At 37.4% G+C, this 21082-nt stretch overlaps 1 protein-coding gene across 1 annotated transcript in view; it reads right to left on the bottom strand.

Moving 5' to 3' along the window:
* Positions 1-1004: 1004 nt before the first annotated feature.
* lypd6 (LY6/PLAUR domain containing 6) overlaps positions 1005-21082 on the bottom strand; it is a 58388-nt gene continuing 38310 nt past the window's right edge. Inside the window, exons 2-5 of the mRNA XM_036570953.1 lie at positions 17414-17589; positions 7322-7420; positions 5227-5360; positions 1005-2864 (exon numbers count right to left, since the gene is read on the bottom strand). Coding sequence (XP_036426846.1) covers positions 2691-2864; positions 5227-5360; positions 7322-7420; positions 17414-17531 — 525 coding nt within the window. The 5' untranslated portion in view covers positions 17532-17589 and the 3' untranslated portion in view covers positions 1005-2690. The remainder of the gene's footprint in view (positions 2865-5226; positions 5361-7321; positions 7421-17413; positions 17590-21082) is intronic.

Raw genomic sequence — 21082 nt, 5'->3', positions numbered from 1 at the left:
TTATTTCTTTGAAGAACCATCCATCAATAGGTTCTTCAGGAAACCAAAAGTGATCCTTCTATGGCATCCAGAGAACCCTTTGTTTTTAAGTGTATGGAACATAATTACCTGAGCAACTGAAGACACAACAGCTTTTGCTAGCCCTTCTGTTACCACTTGGTAACTAGCATGCCCTTTATGTTTCACAGAGGCCACAGCTTCATAGCGGTTTATGTAATAAAACGTTGCACTCTTGGCTTTTATGCTGAGAAAGAGAAAGAGAAAGAGAGAAAGACAAAAAGAGGAAGCGACTCATCTTTCGAGTCCCGGGCAATCAGAAAAAGCCCACCAAACGATAACACTGTAGTTGCAAACACTGCACTTTTTCTCGACCCCACCATCAACAAAAGGAATTGGAAATAACGTCACAGTACAGACAAACTTCAGTACAGTTAGAATGTGTAACAGAGATAAAACACAAAGTGTACAAAAGACGAGGCCTGTTTACTGCAGTCTATAACGCTCAAGCTGCTAGAGGTTATTAGTGAATATTACAAATCCATGCATACATACATACACATCTGTACACAAGTGCTTCAGAATAGTGTCATCACATGAAAAACGGTGTGTGCTCAAAAGAAAGGAGGGAGTCTGAGCCTCTTTCTGTGCTGATGAAAATTATTTTTATCATAGAGGGAAATAAAAGTTGTCCAGAGCTCAGATCTCAGCACTGAATGTGTTTGGGATTACTTGGCAAAATGTGTAACTAACTTCTAAGACTGAACTTGGAGGTGTGGAAAAATATCCCTGAAAAAATGAATGCGATATTTGTTGTGTGCAAAAGTTTGGGCACCCCTAGTCACATTATATATTTTGATTTTCTAAGAGTAATTAACCCCCCCTTACAGAAAACCCACTTCTGCACATTTAAATGCACAATTACTGCTTATTTGCTGATTTTAACATATCGGAAAAAAAATAAAACATAAAATGTGGCCTGTGCAAAAATGATGGCACATGTTAAATTTCATGTTTTATTGTTTTTTCAATATAACTCCATATGTGTTATTTCATAGTTTTCATGCCTTCACTATTACTCCAAAATGTGGAAGATACTAAAAATAGTGAGACACCGTTTGATGAGGTCTCCAAACTTTTGACTGGTACTTTATATAGGTGGAAGTTCTGTTTTTTTTTGAGGGTTGGACAATAAGTAGATGTGGCTCACACTCCTACGGTTCATGCAGGCATTCAGTTTTCACACTTTCTACAAAAGAACACACAAGGTATGGTACAAAAATAAATATTATACATCTAAATTAATGATTGACAACAACTGTACAGTTTTGTTTCCATTTAACCATAAATCCATAAATATCCCCTCCCACCCCCCACCTTTCCCTCCATCCTCCTCGTGGTGAAATGCTGAAGCGCTCATTTCGACAGGTCAGAGCATGCTGAGGGAAACAGCCTCGAGTTTTGAGGGAAGGAAGATTATCAGCTGCTTTAAAAAGTGTCCACATGTAAAAAATCCTGGATATTTTTCACAGTAAAGGAGTTAAAATGAAGACGTTGACTGAAAATTTCAAAAGTAACACTTTGTTTGTGGAAGGTAAGGCCGATCACTGTCAGAACAGATGTGCTAAAACACATCTGTATGTCCAGTTCTGGGCAACATGTAGCGAAACTGGACCAGCAAATGTGTTGCTGTTAACACTAGCCCACTGTGTTACCTTATTTAACTGTGTTCTGTGTCGGATTTATGCTGCGTTCTTTAGGCCTTACTTTACGTTTGACATTTGTTGTGTGAACTTAAAGGAACGATTTGGTGAAAAATCGAATTTACACAATTTCCCACTTTCCCCAGATGCTGTCCAACAGCCAAGAGATGTTTGGTGTCCAAACTTTGCTTCTTTAGTTTAGTGCTGGAGGTACAAGGCTAACAAAGTTAGCAAACAGTGTAAGTCAATAGTCACCCAAAACTTTTCAGGTCTTCATTAAGGTCACACAGACTTTTTGATGTGGTTTAGAGCACAGTATAACTTAGTGTGAGCTATAAAAAGTTTTCGTATTCAAGTGTATAGATTTGGGTGACTATTGAATTCTAATGTTTGTTAGCTACATTACCCTCAGAGCTCTAAAGAAGCAAAATTTGGACACCAAACATGTCTTGGCTGATCAGCTACAACTGAGGTAAATGGAAGATAGTGTAAATGTGACAAACTATTCCTCTAATATGAAATCAAATGAACTCATAATATATTGAACTGAATGTATTGGGTTTATTATTCGAGCCTGTTATGATGCATTAAGGCCAAAAGAACACAGCACATTTCTGTTGTGCTGAATTATGTTGTTGAAGGAACAACATTTTTCAAACTAATCTTTATCTGCCATATGTGTAGGACAGAGTCGGTTACCACAGGCAATCATTTCAGTGCATTTTCTTGTATAAAAACATATTTATAATAGAAGCCAGTGGGCAGATATTAAAGCAACAGCCCGGTGGCTTTTATTATATTTGCTTTTTGAGTACAGAGGAATGTCTAAAATTGATTATGAATAGATTGATCTCTGTTAACTGGCTCTATGCAGACTTAGATGATACAGATCAGGCTGAAAAATGCTGGTGTTCCTTTTAATAGCACATCATTTTTGAGAGTGTAGAAATAAATTAATCAAACCCCTCACAAAACACCATCCACAGTCTCTCAAGCATAGCTGAGGATGATGAGGGTGGAGACGGAGAAGAAGAGTGCCATTGTGGGATGAAGTGGGGTTCGCTGGCCACCATTGAGGGGGGACGTGGTGGCAAATATGGCGTCCGTCTCGTTCCGAGGTAAAGGCATATTACAGATGTTCCCCTCACAACACGAAACGCACACCTGTACAGAGCAAGAACCAATCAGGTTAAAGAGAAAAACATGCAGGACAGCCACATTACACTCTTAGACATGATTACTGACCCTCAAGACTGACTCAATTTTGTGTCCCATATTTTTAACAAACTTTTGTAATGCCAACTTAAATTGAACTGATAAACTGAATTACAAAATATTAATATACTGAGCTCGTTTACTGTTTGAGCTTGTTACGGTGCATTTAGGCCAAAAAAACAGCGTATTTCTGGCACACATTGTGTCATTAGCACCTGTGAGAATCCCTAAATAAAAAAATAAATAAAAAAAAATCATCTGTTATTTTTAGTTTAATTTTATTTAATATAATCATGCTTGTTGTATTTAAGCACGTACTGTAGTACCATTCTTAATTAATTGTTAAGTCTTGGTTAGAAAAAAAGGGTTGAATTTTTAAAAGGCCCAATGGAAAATAATCAAATCAGAATGTGGTATCCAGGGAAATATAGCCAATTGGTTAGGACTTCAGGAACTGGACAGAAGTCCTTACACATTACTTTAACTACTAGCATAATTAGGAAGTGACAGTGGAATCAGCCAATCACGTTCTGATCAACTACATTTTTAGCCAAAAAGGGGTCTATATAGTACCCAAAAAGGGTTATTTGGCTTGTAACAATAGTGAAACCCTTTTTGGTGCTATATTTATATTTTCAAAAAAGGTTCTATATAGAATCATCTACAGCACATTCTCTACCAATCTGAAAAACTTGTTCATGATGCAAAGAACCCTTTAATCATGCAAAGGGTTCTTTGAGTGTTCATGGTTCTACATGGAACCACTTTCTTGACTAAAGAACTGTTGAAGAACCGTCTTTCTTACCACCTTTTTGAAGATATACGCAATTACATACAGTCATTCACACATCAATTTAAATATCAGTTAAAAACTTTAGTGTAGGTTATGCTACAATATTTTATTTACATCGAAGAAATGCTAAGTAATTTTTAAAGGCTATGAACAGAATCCTTTCTCTCAGAGGTTTTCCAACAGGTCGATTACAACATCGGCATAAATACTGTTACACTGTTCCATGAATTCCCTCACTTTTGCCAAGTTAGGGGGTTTTTAGCATTCATCGTAATGCTTTTGCCTATATTTTACACAAGGCACCATGTGGCGTGGCTAAGCGTGTTTATTAGGGTTGCTTGTGAGCTAATCTCTATTTTCTCTAATTCTGTTCTTTTGTATCTCAGCACTAAGGTTGTGCTGAATCTTTACTGAATACTGTACCGAATACTTTGTTACCTGCCAAAATGGAAACAGAACACAAAGGCATGTGAAAGCGGAAATGCTTTAATGTAGGGCTGAAAGGGAAGGAGATTACCTGCAGTCAAGGACATAAACAAACTAAATTCCAGACGGTGACACACAAAGCTGATACAAACAAGAACACCTAAAATAGAGCTGGTGCTTATTCTCTATTCCTCAAAGTGTCTCATTTTGGAACGCTGAGCTTTCCACACTTCTATCCCTCATTTGTCCATCACTTCCCTCTCATTTTCTTCTTCAAAGCTTCTGTGCCGCACTGAAAGGTAGGTATAAGCCATACGTTGTCCTCAGGCGATGGGGAGATCCTTCAGCGAAGATTAAGTAGGCCACAAGACGGGGGAAGACAGTCTAACTCGGTGAAATCACTTACGGGGCAATTATGGATTAACTACACTGGAGTTAACTGTGCTGTATCCTCAGCGCTGTAGGGTTGGACAGGGATGTTTATAATCCTCCCACTAGATTCCTTGAAGTGGGCTTGCTGTGTAGGTCGTGTTGTGCATTTAGCAGACAGATGTGGGTGCCTTTCATTAGCTAGAGTGAAATGGAAGCGTATTGGCTTGCTCTGCAAACTTGAGTTTAAAAGCACACACCTGGTTTTACCACACTATATTATGTATTATATTATACATTAATTATATTATGCATTTTCCCTGGAAGGTTTATTCTGGTATAATATACCAAAATATATGAATATATGTACACTGCATGGCCTAGACTATAGATAGATAGATAGATAGATAGATACATAGATAGATAGATAGATAGATAGATAGTTGGATAGACAGACAGTCAGACAGACAGACAGACAAACAGATAGATAGATAGATAGATAGATAGATAGATAGATAGATAGATAGATAGATAGATGAGTAGGTAGATGGTTTGGTAGATGGATGGATGGATAGATAGAGAGACATAGATAGACAGACAGACAGACAGACAGACAGATAGATAGATAGATGAGTAGGTGGATGGGTTGGTGGATGGATGGATGGATGGATAGACAGAATAAAACAATAATGTTACTCAGATAAAAACATTTCAGTCACTCACCTTGTTTCCTTCATGGTCCAGTCCAGTGCAGCCAGTAGCGAAGAGGCAGTCCTCCAAGGCCACACAGCGTTTGGTCACTGACACAGTGTTCCCACCCCAGTCCACTTTGTGATGCGTGTAGCAATATTTACTCTCTGCAAGTAAAAATGAATCATAAAGCCTGGGACTATGATCCAGGGGGTCCTATCTAATTACAGTGTGCGGGTTAACTGTGATGTGTGGGGAAAAAAAAAAAATCTGAAGTCTACCCGTCCTCATTGGCCACAAGTCAGTCATGTATTCTATTATGTATTATGTATGTGGATCAAATGTGATCTGAAATTGAAACTGAATTTAATATGAACATACGCTATGTGTCCAAAAGTTTTTTTTCTAAAATGAAGGGTATTAATAATGAGTTTGTCCTCCTTTGCTGCAGTAACAGCCTCTACTATTCTGGGAAGGCTTTACACTAGATGTTGGAACATTGCTGTGAGAATTTGATTGCATTCAGACACAAGAGCATTAGTGAGGTCAGGTACTGATGTTGGATGATTAGTTCTGGATCACTCCAACTCATCCCAAAGGTATTCGATGGAGCTCCGTCACTCCAGAGAACACAGTTTCACTGCTCCACAGCCCTATGCTGGGGGGCTTTATACCCATCTAGCTGGCACTTAGCATTGGGCATGGTGACCTTAGGCTCATGTGCAGCTGCTCCAGAGCAGGTCAAAGCTTTTTAATGGAGATCATACGCTTGTGTGAGCAATAGGTGCACCTTAAAGTAGCTGAATTCACTCTTTAGAAAGGGTGTCTGGACACTGTTTGGTGTGAACGTAACTGGACTTTTATCAAGTGTGCTTACTAGAAAAAAAAACATGGTGGTCATATTTCAAGATAACATTCAGGAATAAAGAATCGACTCCTATTTAAATCATTATGTTGAACTGCACTAAAACTTGTGTCAGGCACATTTCTAAGAGTACATGTGTAATACCACAAGTGTGTGACACTGAAAGTGCATTTTAAAGAAGGAGGATAAGATTTCCTGAGTCATTAAACCGGAGCTGTAAATCCATCCAAAGGCAGCTCAGCCTTATTTATGAGGGAGGCTACTCACAGCTAAGACATGACCGATGTAGGTACAGAATGCTGGGCAATATATGAGCATGGGGAGACTGATCTTTTGAATACAATCCTCTGAATCATGGAATGTTGATCGTATAAACTCTCCAACAATAATTACATTTAAATGGCTCATTAGATGCACAACAAATTATATTTAAATATAGGTATATCTAGTTATGTAAGTAATATGTCTCATAACCAAACACAGAAGATATTATGTTAACACTTCAGTACAGGTGGACATTATAATGCCATTATCAAGCCTTATCAAGACAATAGCTGGTAATAAACTGGGCTCATTACTATTACTTTATTAAGCAATAACTAGGTATAAATGTTTTCTCTTTGGAACAGGAGGCCAGGTTGTCTTTATTTAGAGTAAAGTGGCGATTTACTATTGAGATACTAATACAAATGAACAGAAAACACCTAATTCATGCTTTGAGAAAAGAATACAACATTTCTGATGAAACACGATGTAACTGATAAGTTATAAGTGCCCTGGAAAATGTTTAATTGACCCTACTTTAATAAAGTGCTAATAAGCTGCCAGATAATGGCCTGAAAAGGCTTAATAAGAACATTACAAGGGCACTATAACATCTCCCTATACAAAAGTGTTATTGATATTTTGAATAATAATAATTTACATGAACTGCAAGCACTCTATTAGTTAGTTATAGATCTACACATTTAATGAGTTGTTTCTAACTAAAAATGTATGTCATTACTGCATTACCTGCAGAACTTTACAATTTACTCATTGCATGACATTCAAAAACACACCTTCCTAATAACGATTCATATGTTACTTCCAATAAATATATGATAGTGGTGTAACGATTCTGAAAACCGCCATACAATCGTCTCGTGTTGCGGTTCCATCTTCTGGACGTCCCTTAGTCCGTGGATTCTGGAGAATCTTCACACTCCTAATATACTGCATAAATCCTGACTTTGCGGAGCCAGTTGAGACGGATGGACTCACCTCGTGGGCAGTACAGATCCGGCGCCCAGCGATTGCACTCATAATTGTCAGCAGCTTCCTCACATGTGAAGCACTTGAACCCACCTGGATATGGAGTAGCTGTGTACAGAGCAAGGACAGGAAAAAAGGAGTTAAACTAGTTAATTAGTTGAATTTAGTGTTTCTCACAGCTGCTTATGCACAGAATGCTTTCCAAAATGCAGTAATCACTCCATATGATCCACATATGAAAACTAACTTCGGAATTCATCTTGAAGTTGTTGTTGCTGTATAATCCTCCATTTTGCTACATTACAACAGTTTAACTCTGCCAGCTGATGCTGACGTGATATGGAGTGTTGTTCCTGCGGTATGATATGTAGCAGAGCTATTGGAGTGGAAAATGCGGATGATTAAACGCTGTGCTGTTCTGGCTGTTGGGAAGCAAATGAATCATTACAGCTGGAATTGCAGAGGAATTCAGTCTGAACTTAATAGTTTGTTCCATCCCGGACTGCTTTTTGACTGAAGCACAATACAAGGCAGCCAATCAGCACAGAGTTCATTTTCATATATCAGTCTTGAAGTTACACTAACAAATACAGCCTGATTAATCATTTTATGATTAAACAAATCAATAATGAGCCCTTAGTAATTTGAATCCTGTTCTAAATATGTACTTTCGCATGCTCAGAAACTACCCAACAATAAAGGCAGCAATAAGGTTCCTTTATACAGTGATAGGAAACATGGTAGCAGAAAGCTGCAATTCCATAAACTGATCCATTTTACTGTCAAAATAGACATGCACACTCATAAACTACTATGGGGGCCAATTTTTAATTAATTTAAAAATCAAAAAAACTAAAAATGTATAATTTGTAACTATAAATGACACCATTCTTTTTCAAACTGCCACAATAACATATTATTGTGGTCAATACTGCATAGTAAGTTGACGTAGATTTAATATATAAATGATATTAAAGTTTTATGCCTTTATTTATCCGATTATCATTGCTACAACAATGCTAATTTCTGCTATTTTCTAGGGGATTTGTAGTGCTATGTTAGCACAAACATAAGGATGGTGTGCTATTCACTCAGAAGATGAGTTTGGTGTATATTCTATCTGTATACTGTAGATATAACTATGCTCTGTTCTTTCTTCTCATTGTGGTAAGTTTATCTTTCCTTCTCTGTTCGCGTACCAAGACCACGTGAAATCATAAGGAATTTCGGACAGGCATGTGTGGCTACTGTTTTTGCATCACAGTGTCCACCCCTTTTCCCTCCCAAAGGGTCCCTCCCATTTTCAAGTAAGCTCATCTAGGAGTGAAGTTATCTGAAACTAGGAGATTGTTATTAAAAGGCAACTGAAGGGGACAAAGTCGAAGTCTCTGGTGAGATGTAAGGTTCTATAGGGAATAGGGTTCTATTAGGTTTTATTTTTAGGTGCTTCATAAAAGATACCATTTTATGAATATGCATTTAATACAAAATATTCTTATTTCAACTGATACTTTTGTTCATATTTCAACAGATTCAACAAGACTCAACATAAGACTCTTAAAACAGTAATTAATGCCATCACCCAGCATCCATCAACAGCTTCAGGAATCTGGCCAAGTAGCCATTACATAAACCACTTATTATATATATCTGACCACAAACTAAATAACTGTTTGAGGTTTTGCACCGCCTCTGACCGCAAGACCCTCCAGCGAATAGTGAGGACAGCTGAAAAGATTATCGAAGTCTCTCTTCCCTCTATCACTGACATTTAGACCACACGCTGCATCCAAAAAGCCACTAGCATTGTGACTGACCCCACACACCCCTCACACGGACTGTTCTCTCCTCTGCCATCTGGAAGAAGGTACTGCAGCATTCGGGCCCTCACAGCCAGACCTGGCTACAGTTTCTTTCCACAAGCCATCAGATTCCTCAACTCCCATGGACTGAACTGAAGGACACCCACACAGACACACACACACACACATATACTTATATATAACAATATGGAACTAGCTCACTTCCCACTTCCTGTAGTTCCAAATTATGTCTGGAACACTGTATTTAAATATAATTACTATATGCATTTCACTGAAACACTTCATTTGATATGACTGTAGATCCGACTGTAGCACTTTTTATTTCCTCAACAATATCTGACTTTGCATTTTTGCACATTTTACTTCATTTTAACATTGTTAGCTGCTAGAATTACTGTATCAACCAAATACTGTATACTGTATATTGCTGTTCTGGTTGCTACCTCAGTGACTGCTATGCTCATATATGCTAGGCTATCTGCTAAGCTGCTAATATGTCATAGTATGTTACATCCTCCTTTGCACAGCTCCACATACTCTCAGTACCGTGTACTGCCTGTGCTCTGTTTTGTATTTGTTGTAAGTTTTTCATATTTATTTATTGCACTGTATTGTCTGCACTGTGTATATTGTATTGTCTTGCACTTGTGTTCCTGTGTTTCACCATCATCCTGGAGGAATGTTGCAGTTTTGTATTAACTTTGGTGGACTGTTTCTGAACCATCTACCTTTGGGCCAAAAAGTTTGATATATACTGTTAACACACACTTTTTATACCAAGGAGGACACTTTGATGAACATGAAGCCACTGCAAAAAGGAAAAAACTCAAAAAGTTGCAAGGTGTCCCAAAATTAGATTTGCTTCAGTGAACAACTACAACAAACACTCTAGTTTTTAAGCAAATTCTGTTTAAAGAGAGATTCTGGTCAAAAAGGAAAATGCAATCATTGTGTGCCGAAAGCACGCACGAAGAGAACTCTCACAAATAAATGAACATCCTAAATAAAGTAGAACGATCACTAAATCTTATATATAAATATAATAAAAGAATAACAGCAAAACAGTCAAAATGAATGAAGTAATTCTAAAGAGTTGTGATGCAACCAATACTGTGAACAACATGCAAATTCTCATAATTTACAGAGATGGCGGAGCTTTAGGTCTGAAGGCCACAGCTGCCCAGCAAAACACTAAAAATAACCATTCGGTCGTTTAATTTCTGCTTTGTGTTTACTGGGAATAAATGGTGTATGGTGAAGTTACTCACAGTGAGCCTGATGATCATAACTGCTGTGTTATTTTTGCAGAGGATAATGTCTTTGTGAATAGACTATGTCAGATATTAGATGTCAGTTCGCCTTGATGGAACTCCGTGGAGGGAGCGGGACTAAATGTTTCAGTTTTGTGGGACAATTGATTCTGGGAGCGGGATGAAATCTTGCGGAAGCATGCAGGAGCGTGACTCAAAAAAGTGTCCCCCGCTGACCTCTACGAGGAAGCCAAACATCACATCTGTATTTATTATCCTCTTCATCAGTGGATCTCTTTAGCACCACTGGTGGGGGATTACCAAAGGTTGTATGTATTTAGGTAATGCATGCTGGGTATTGTAGTGAGGGAACACTAATGGACAAAAAGGACACAAAATTGTGAATTCTGTCAAACTGATAATGCTGAGGGATGCAATGCTGCGCTACAGAATATTACATGACATGACAAGTAATATATTAGATGCTAGTTTTTGGCCTGAATGCCCTTTTAATATAGCATTTCTTTAAAATTCCAATGTGAAACAGGAAACTCAGAAGGAATGCATCTCTATTCCAAGTGGAGAAAAAGTCAATGCTTTCCATCTGCTGCAATAAAACAATGGATGATGGAGGTCAGAGACCCATCAGCACATTCTGTACAGCTGCCGTTTTTCCAGCATCAGCTGGGGGGCAGAGGTTACGCAAACACTGAACACACAAATCTACTGTACTTCACCTCATTAGCCTCTTTGTTACTTTGCTTTAGGACCTTCTCTGCTGATGTCTATCTCCTTTTCAGATCAAATCCCCTCCAGCCAAAGGCACAAATCCCCATGGAGGCCATGGGGGGAGGCACTGAGCGGACACGGATATCTCCGGATAGATCCCGGAAAGCTGACACACTGCTAAACTGATCTTGGGGGGTCCGGCTCTTTGTGCTAAAGACTGATCCTTGATGTTATGATTTCTACAGTGCCTTCATGTTGAGTTACCACCTTAATTCAATCATTTATATCTATTGCAGTGGTCAGCACATTGATGAATAACAGCCAAAGTTGCGTACTGTCAAATCTGATTGTAAAATGAGAGCACTACATTTTTTTGTACTATACTGTAATATTATCGCTCAAGCAGCCAGTGTTTTATGAAAAAAAGTGCATCTTCTGCTCAACCCCAAAATTCCACCTATGAGGACAACCATTGGCTCATGAGCTGAATACTTTTCTTTTGGGTTCACTATTGGCTCAATAGTAAAGCATCTGCATAAATTAAGGCATGCTTCATATAAATTATATGTATATGCATGATCTAAAATGTAAAGTGCTTGTGAACAGGCGCTTGTTTCCATGCACTGAGTAATCAAAACCCATCAATATATAAAATATATAATATTAATCATTTGTGGCCATGCAATCAAGTATAAAAGTGGATGTGCATATTTTACATACATATTGGTGCAAACAAACGCTGCAACAATTTCATGCTTCATTTAGAGACATATTACACTGTGCTTTTCTGACTCCGCCCACAAAATGAACAATTCAGAACACAGCTAGTGCAGAAGCATCTCAAACACTGCAATAATACAGCATTTAAATGCTATTTTAGAATATCAAGCATGCTATAACATCATTCTACCATGTTTTAAAAACAAAGATTTTTTTTTATTGTATATTTTATTCTATTCAGTTGTTGTAATTTAACACTATAAAGTCTGGTCAGTAGGGGGGAGCAGTACACGCAGTGCTTGACCTCAAACTCCAGTGCAGCCAATGGAATTAGAGCATACTTCAAGTAAATGCAATGTAAATGAGGTGCTGGTAGGATGGCGCTTGATTTTACAAACTGAAGCTGATTCACCATTTAAATCTACACTCGTAGACTTATTTGTGAAATAAATGAGAATGATTCAATATTTCAGTTGCATGTGAGTCATGACATGCCAGCATTAAATGAGTAGGCTGGTGCAACAACCTAGCAAAGTCCAAATGACAGAAATGTACATCTTGGTCAACTAATGGTCTTTATTTTAACCCACAGCATTGCCAGCTTTAAGAGAAATGGAAATCATAAAAGCATGTCTGAATACCGCTGTCTGCCCCACAGAGCTTCACGACAGCCATCAGTAGGTGGGCTCAGTCCAACCCTCAGGCACTAGATGCTACGCTGACCAACCACAGAGTGCCCACCATCATGTGATCTTAACATTTCTCTTCACATTAAAGGGCCTGACGGCTAGTCCCACACAAAGAGATTGTGGCCGGGGGTTTTAGCGCAGTTGCTATGCCAGCTGTGGCCTTGAACTTGGACAAGGATCAGAAGATCACAGAGATTCACTGGCAAACCCCTGATACACCGTGAAAAGCCACTGGGCAGGAAAAATTATGCTTCTACAATCCAGTACATGTGGCAAGTCACTGAGACAAATGTGGCTGCATTCATGTATGGAGTTATAAACAGCTCAAATATCTCAGTTCTCTTCTGGTCACTTGGCCTTTTTTGATATACCAACATTAGAGGTGTCAACCAGAGAGTTATAACACTCACTTATTTACTGCTGTATTTGTGTATTCATGTATTTGTAAACTGAAATATCTACAAACTAGTGGTCTTTTAAAAATAAATATAATATAATATTTTACAATTATTAATATATATATATATATATATATATATATATATATATATATATATATACACACATTACAGCATATTGTGGATTTTGTCAGCATTAACAAAAATTGCATGTTTCATTTAAAGTGGCTACGTTCATTGTACTCATATTTGTTAAAAGTATTTTTATACATTTCTTGCACTGGAAGTTTGAGCCATATAACTAAGTGCGTGCAATACGGAACAAACAACATTAAATTACACAATGTGCATCACAATATTTATGCAGTTTAATTACTTTAATAAGAGCCAGCATCTAAAAATAATATAAAGAATTATGAAAACAATGACTGTTATTCAACAAAGCCTTTTTCAATGAAACATGCAGTTTCTTTTAAAGAAGTCCTGAAGGGTAGACAGAATTTTCAATGGTGTAAAAAAATTCAAATGAAAAATGGAGCTACACTTTTAATTACAGTGAATGTGTATAGAGCAGTTAAAATTAAACATATTTCTGCAGTTCTATAGTGCATTTTTTTGTATTATGTTACTGATTTATTAATAAGTAGGCTTTGAGTATAAAATCATTTTGGTTGACCAAAAGAACTTTACCTGGAGATAACTGTAGCTTATATAACTTGCACTGTCACTAAATATGGCCTTGGTCATTACCTCAAGATGAAAGAGAAAGGAGGGCAGTGTATGACAGTGCCCTTGTGGTCGCCCTGTGTAGTACGAATTAAGTGTATACAAGACAGAGAGGCTACAGTCTTAAAAATAAAGGTGCCAAAAAATGTTATATAATAACAGCTTTTGCTGTCTAAAAGAACCTTTCACTGGATGCTTCTTTAAAGAACAATTTTTGTAAATGAGATATGCTTGTGTGAAAAACCTAAAGTGTCTCTACCAATTAAACATCCATTCCTAGAACAGCTCATCCCAGCCAAGAACCTTTAGGAACCCTTATTTGAAGAGTATAGCAGCCCAGTGCTCCAGGATTCTTCCAGAAAGTGGCCCCTCACATTAATGAGATTAACAACCATGACTACCCGCTGAGGCACAATAAACTCATTCCTATAGCGTCCAGCCCGCGATACAGAAATATCGCCAGACACATGCTGCAGTGCGATCTCAGCAGCTGAGACCAGATTTCCACACTTATCTATAGCAGCTGTTTCCTTCGGCCGCCGTTAAGCTCAAAGATGAAAGGACTTTAGAGATGACAAACCAGCAAACATGTAAATGCTAATCATTTTTGTGTCAGACCACCCTTTATTTATTTAATTTACACTGTCATTAAGAACTTCTTAATCTTAACAGAATCCTCAATAACTACATATAATATTTTTTTTTCTTTTTTTTCCCACTCCTTTATTACAGCTTTCATTCTTTTCAGCAGACTCACTTTCAGTTTCTCAAAATAATCTGCAGCCACACCTTCAAAGTTCAGTCTTTGAAGTTGGTTTAGAATTTTTTGCTTCTCACCATCCAAATAATCACATAAAGCATAAAGCACATTCAGTGATGTTGAGGTCTGGACTCTGGGGTGGTCAGTATATCTGATGGGGACAATTTTCATGGTCTCTTGATAAGAATGGAAGCTGCAATAATGGTAAAAGGTGGACCCAGTAAATTCTGAAAAATCTAATATTATATTTAGCTGTTGAGGTGTTAGTGTAATTTTCTGTTTAGCTGCTCCAATTAAAAACAACTCATTTTAAAGCTCAGAAGTTCTTAAAGAGAAAACATTATTGAGGCCTACTTAGCATCAGAAAAGAAAAAGTGATAGTGTGCCATCTCAAATTTCAATCCCACAGTCTAACAAGGGTTAACTCTTAAATGGCCAGGGACCCACTGACTGGTCCTAAGTTTTATTATACACTTCTATAACTCTCTGTTGCACAATGTTGCCTCAGGGCAACAAGCCCATTTTCCGCCTTTACAATAACATCATACATATTTAAAGACAATGATATGGTTAACAATAAAAGGAAGAGTTTGAATGAGTCAATAAAATACATGTACTTGGAGATACTACCTCTTAGTGGGCACTTTTTAAACATCCAGTATAAAATTTTTTGCAATGAGAATTTGCAGAAATATGTTTGTTGCCTAGAAGCAACAATGTGTGACAGTGGAATGGATTTAGCCAGTCACAAGCCAGGTCTTACTACTTCAGGGAACACGGGTCTGTATCACTGTTTCTCATTGACGCAAAATGTTGCCTCAAGGCAACATACCCCAAAAGAACCCCTGCACATGTTTTTTTTATGTTTTTTGAATATAATAATTAGGTCTATTTTATGTAAGAAAAGTGAATCAAACATTTCTTTTTATTCTCTCATAATGCATGCAGTACAGGGCACTTTGCACTGTAGTCGTTGTAGTTACTCAATAATAAGACTTCATATGTAATAAACTGGGATTTTAAAGGGTTAAACAGTCTGACTCTGGAACAGTTTCTTTCCTCATGCCTTTACACTCAGTTAATGCATAGCGCTGCCGGATGTACTGCAACACTGTTTTAATTCCAGTATATGTTACTTACTATCTCTCTACTAAATCTTGCATGAATACTTTGTACACTCTTTATTTAAGAATGTGTGTCTGTGTGAACGAATATGGAAGCGATATCTCTGTGGAAGTGATATCTCTCTGTGTAACTGAAGACACATTCCTTGGCCAATAAGCATTCTGATTTTCTGATAAACTTCAGGGGAAGTCGAATTCCTTCCATGATGTTTTGCATATAAAACCTGGCAAGAGAATGTAATCATGCTGAACTGTTCTGGAGTAGAAACATTAACATAAAATAGTTACTTTATAATGTTAATAATGTTAGTTTTTGTTCCATCTAGTCTGCTATCATTTCTTCTTTACCTCCGAAGTCCTACATGTTTTTTGGATTAACATCATGTCTCATGTCCTTTCATCCAATTTACTATTTTACAATATTTATACGCCCTGTATATGGTATTTTTGTGTTGTGCTTTATTGTTATTGCGATAAATTATGTGTAGAGAACTCTTTGTAACCAGTTTTTGAAAGTTTTATTTTAAACCTGACACTAGTGTGGCTTTTAATCTGGTCCAAATTACCAATCCTTAAAAAATGTAATTTCTTTAAATTACTTATCTTGTAACAAATATTCAAGTATCATATTCTATTTTTTTTTTTGCAATGTTGCCCTATAACAGGAGTCGGCAACCCAAATGTTAAAAAGAGCCATTTTGAACTTCAACCCAACTTCAACCCACTTTTGAAAATCAAACCACTTTGGGAGCCACAACATTTTATGTCCATTTTACCATCTTGGCTGTAAATATGTCTCAGTATGTGCTGATGTGCTAGTATAGGCTAAAAAAATAAAATATAAACGAAAATGCAGACATACTTTGCTCTGCTTTAAGCTTTAGCTCAGCTATAGACACTTTTCTCGCATCTCCAGCAGGAAACTTTTCCAAAAGTAGAACAGTTTCTTTTAAAATGTCTCTCAACGTTCAACTTTTGTTTTTCTTGTTTGAATTTTCCCATTCCACCTTAAATGGTGCAGCAGGCAAATAATGTGCTTTAGTGAAAAAACAACACTGATATTACGCCACCACATGAAGCAGATTTGAGAGACAGCAAGGATGCAGGAAATGGGGGTGTAGAGGGGGCTGCAGCCACCCCAAATTTCAAGACTGTTTAACTGTTAACTTAACTGTTAAACTGCTAAAAATAATTTAGACAGAACTGAACATGAAACTAATTTAAGCCTAGAAAACAATGTGTATGCTTGTTTTGAGCTCCAGAATAGCTGAATATTGTTTTTTAAACTCAAAAAATTCAATTAACACAATATAATCTGATAACTAGTCAACGCTCAGTTCATTTGCATAAAGTTAGTCTGTTCTTAAAGGAATCACTCGGCCTAGCTGTTTAGTCCAAATGACTCTGCTATTAGCAAACTATTAGCGAAAGAGACTGAGGGCCCAAAAGCCAATCTCAAAAGGCCAACGGTCTTTAAATTCAAGGTTCTTTTCAATTCAGATTGTTTGAATGTGTGTTAACAAGCCAATCTTCAGACACCAAACATGTCTTGGGCGATCAGCTACATTTGGGCTAAGAAGATAACTGTGTACATTTGATTTTTCGCCAAACTATTTCTTTGAATTAATGTGAAAAACAACCAAGAACAGCGTGGGAAGATTTGCTGTCACACCTGATTAAAGGTAAAAGCAGCAGGTACCTGCTGGCTGCCACCATGGAAGCAAAACACACCACTTTGAGACAAATCCAAACAACTGCAAAGAGAGCTGGGAAGTTTTTTGCTTTGATTTGTTTACTTGCCTCGGTCCGTTAACCATTCAGTTCCCTGGAAGCATATCTGTGACTTTAAAGGTGGGTTCTAGATAAAGGTAGAGATACTTACTTGAAGGATGGAGGAAAATAATGTCCTTTTCTGTGAAGTCTCTTGACTGGACAGTTTGCAGCCAGTCAGTGATGAAAGTCAGCATTAGGACCCAGGCCACTATAGGCCAGGGTTCCATAGCTGGGCGGAGACTCAAACATGCAGCTCTGTGATTGGCCAAATCCAAAAAAAGGCACCTGTTAAAGAATGACAACAAAATAGGGATTAGAGGAGATACTAAAGGCTTTTAAATAAACAGTCTATTCCAACATCTGCTTTGAAAGAGTTTCATTGGTAGCTCTTTGATGATCAGCTCAAACTGCTTTACAGATAGAGCTGCACAATGTATCGAACATTCACTGCTTTTTCAGTACTACACTGTGATAATTGAATACTTTTTTAAAACTTGCGATTCCTTATTTAAGTTAATAACTAAGCTAACATTACATTAAGGTTGTAAGTTTGACTGAGATGGGCACATCTCAAATATACAAGTAAAGAATTCAGTTACTTATATGACCTTAAAGGGGAATTACACAGATTTTTCTAAATTTCTGCGTAGTTTGATCAATAAGAGGCAAAGTAGTCATCCAGAGTGGTTTGATGTGAAATGGTTGATTGTAGAGATTTCTTTATCTTATTTCCAGTGGTGGTGATGGGAACCAGGGGTCACAATGTCCACAACACAAATACAGCCATGTGCCTTGTCATAGACTGGTGACCTGTCCAGGGTGCTTCCTGCCTTCTCCCCAAAGACCCCTGGGATAAGCTCCAGTATATTTCTATACATATATAAATATATATACCTATCTATCTATATATCAATATCTATCTATCTATCATCTATCTATCCATCTATCTATGTGTGTATATATATATATATATATATATATATATATATATATATATATATATATTATATTTGTCTTACAACACTATGCATGAACCTCTCTGTCTTGAAAATTTAACAAAAAATCAGGTCAAAACCTGTAAAACTATTGTAAAACAATGTCTTAATGTCTCAGGCATCAAGCAGCATATTCAGAACCGTGTTATGTGATAACTTTCTGTGAGGGACCTTTTAGAGGCATTAAACTCTTCAGATGTCTGGTTCCTATCACCACCACTGTAAACAATTCTGACTCCATAAGTTTCTCTGCAATGAACCATTTCACATCAAACCAGTCTGAATGACTGTTTACATATAAACCATTTAATTACGCCAGAATTTTGCAAAAACAGTGGAATTCCCCTCTTTTGAGAACCAATTGACATAAGATATAACCCTGTTTCTATTTGTATTAAATATGTGATGAAAGCTATATTGCGTGTCTTACTATTTGATTTATTTAAAATCTGAGAGTTTTGTATCAAATTTATAATGAGGGACATTAATTGCCATAGTACTGTTTGGAAATCAGACATTGTGATACCAAACTTGGTATTGGTCTAAATTTTAGTAGTGATAGCCCTACTCACGGGCCAAAAACTCTCATTAGAAGGTGACCCAACTCTTCTCTACAGGCCTCACAAGCAGTGACCATAGAACTCTGTGCAATGAATTAGTGAGCGGAAACAAGTACAGGCCTTCAACAAACGGCTGGGCAAACAGAGCCGTCCATGTTATCACAGCAATTATGTCTCGGTCAAACATTTCCCCATTATATCAGTGACAATGTCAGCAGTCTGCCAGTGTCCCAATCATGCACCCTCATGCACCAGTGAGCTTATTCTCAAGGCTGGTTTGGTTTGGTTTGAAAAGAATCTGCAGAGATTTGTGTGTCTTCTGCCTTAATCTCATAAACGGAAGTGCAGTATCAATAATGCACAATTTACCACAAAGGTGGTACATTTACAAGTGTTTCAGAGCTTTTTGGTGTCTAAAACCCTCTAAATACCAAGCTGCTTCAAAGACTTACAGCCTGTTTGTTCCTTTTTAAATAAGAATTTGATGTGCATTATATGTCCAAACATATTCTAATTAGCCAATTCTGCTATTTTAAGGTGTAATCACTGCAGATACAACTTGTATAACCTCTATAAAAAGCTATGCCAATAGAATGGGACGCTTTGGAGCAGCTGCACATGAGCCTAAGGTCACCATGCCCAATGCCAAGCATGGGCTAGAGGGGTATAAAGTCTCCCAGCATTGGGTTGTGGAGCAGTGGAACTGCATTCTCTGGAGTGATGGAGCTCTATCCAGTAGCTTTGGGATGAGCTATGGTGACCCAGAACTGATCATCCAACATCAGTACCTGACCTCACTGCTGCTCTTGTGGCTGAATGCAATCAAATTCTCACAGCAAACGTTCCAACATCGAAAAAAAAAAGCCTTCCCAGAAGAGTAGAGGCTGTTACTACAGGAGGACAAACTCACTATTAATACCCTTCATTTCAGAAGAATCGCCAGACAAGTAGTTGTCCACAAACCTTTGGACACATAGTGTGTAGTATGTAAACATTGTTAGAGTTAAAAATGTGCTGGGTCCATACAGTCCATATATGCAAACAAAGCTGCAAAAACAGCCTAGAATTCATTCATGGTTGTGATGTCACAACCTGCATGTACTTATTAAAGAGGAATATGTGGGAAAAGCAACATAAGGCCATAAAAAAAAATCACAAATGGATTTAAAAATTGGAGCAAGAAGTGTAGGATATGGGTCCTTCTGAAATATTATGATTCTTCTACTTTAGCTTAAATTCAGCACTGCTAGAGTTATGTGCTATGTGACTGTAGGCTAGTGAATCTAATCCCCTAAAACCTTTAAACCAATAAATTTAATACCACTGTGATTCTCGCAACACTGCACGAAAATCTCATTGATATCTTTACAAAACATGGTACAACAGAAATATATTGTTTTTAATGTATCACCTGCCACGTTATCATGTTCAGAACCTCCAGCTCAAGAATTCGCAAACTTCAGAGGATCACTAATGCTCTGTGATTAACACTGTTTCACAAGAAAAATGCCCAGTCGTGCGAGAGACCCAAACAAAGTCCTAAAAGACGGCCTGGCCCACGCACAGCGTTCCTGCAGTTTACATTAGTGGAAGAAAGCTGGGACCAACTGCACATTCGTCAGAAATACTTAACTCAGGATCCTTAAGCCACTTTAAAGGTAGAAAACACAAGGGAGCTAGAAATCAGCTCAAGTTAGGCAAACCATTTTTTGAGATGTTGCTTTTTCCTTTGAGTCGACTCTCAAGTCTACATGTCAATGCACAGCTGCAATCAGAGAATTTAGTTTGCAAGTTTAGTATGTAATTTTATGTCTAATTCAAAGATGAGGCAAAATTAAGAAGTATAATCAATTAAAACAGTAGAAAAGAACTGCGACGTCCACCACAATTCTGTGTACACGAACAAAAAAAGCTGGCAGCAACCTGACTGGAATTTCAATCATACCAATATCAATAAATGATAAAAATGATAAAAATAAAAATAACTTGTTGCCTAAAAAATGTGTGCCAATGACTGTAATTTATTCACCTTAATTGGATTGTTTAGGCCATCATAACCTTTTAAACATGTGTGTCATATATTTTAGACCAAGACATATTTGAGTTTTTCCTGATATCTACCCTTTATTTTACTTTGAGAAATTTTGTGACTTTTTCTTAACTGTATTGTTTCTTCTTTGTATCATTGTTATCACCCTTTCTCGTTGCTGTTGGGACAAAACC

This window comes from Colossoma macropomum, unplaced genomic scaffold (genome assembly GCF_904425465.1).
Source record: "Colossoma macropomum unplaced genomic scaffold, Colossoma_macropomum, whole genome shotgun sequence".
Taxonomy (NCBI): domain Eukaryota; kingdom Metazoa; phylum Chordata; class Actinopteri; order Characiformes; family Serrasalmidae; genus Colossoma; species Colossoma macropomum.
This window is presented reverse-complemented; position numbering and strand designations above follow the sequence as displayed.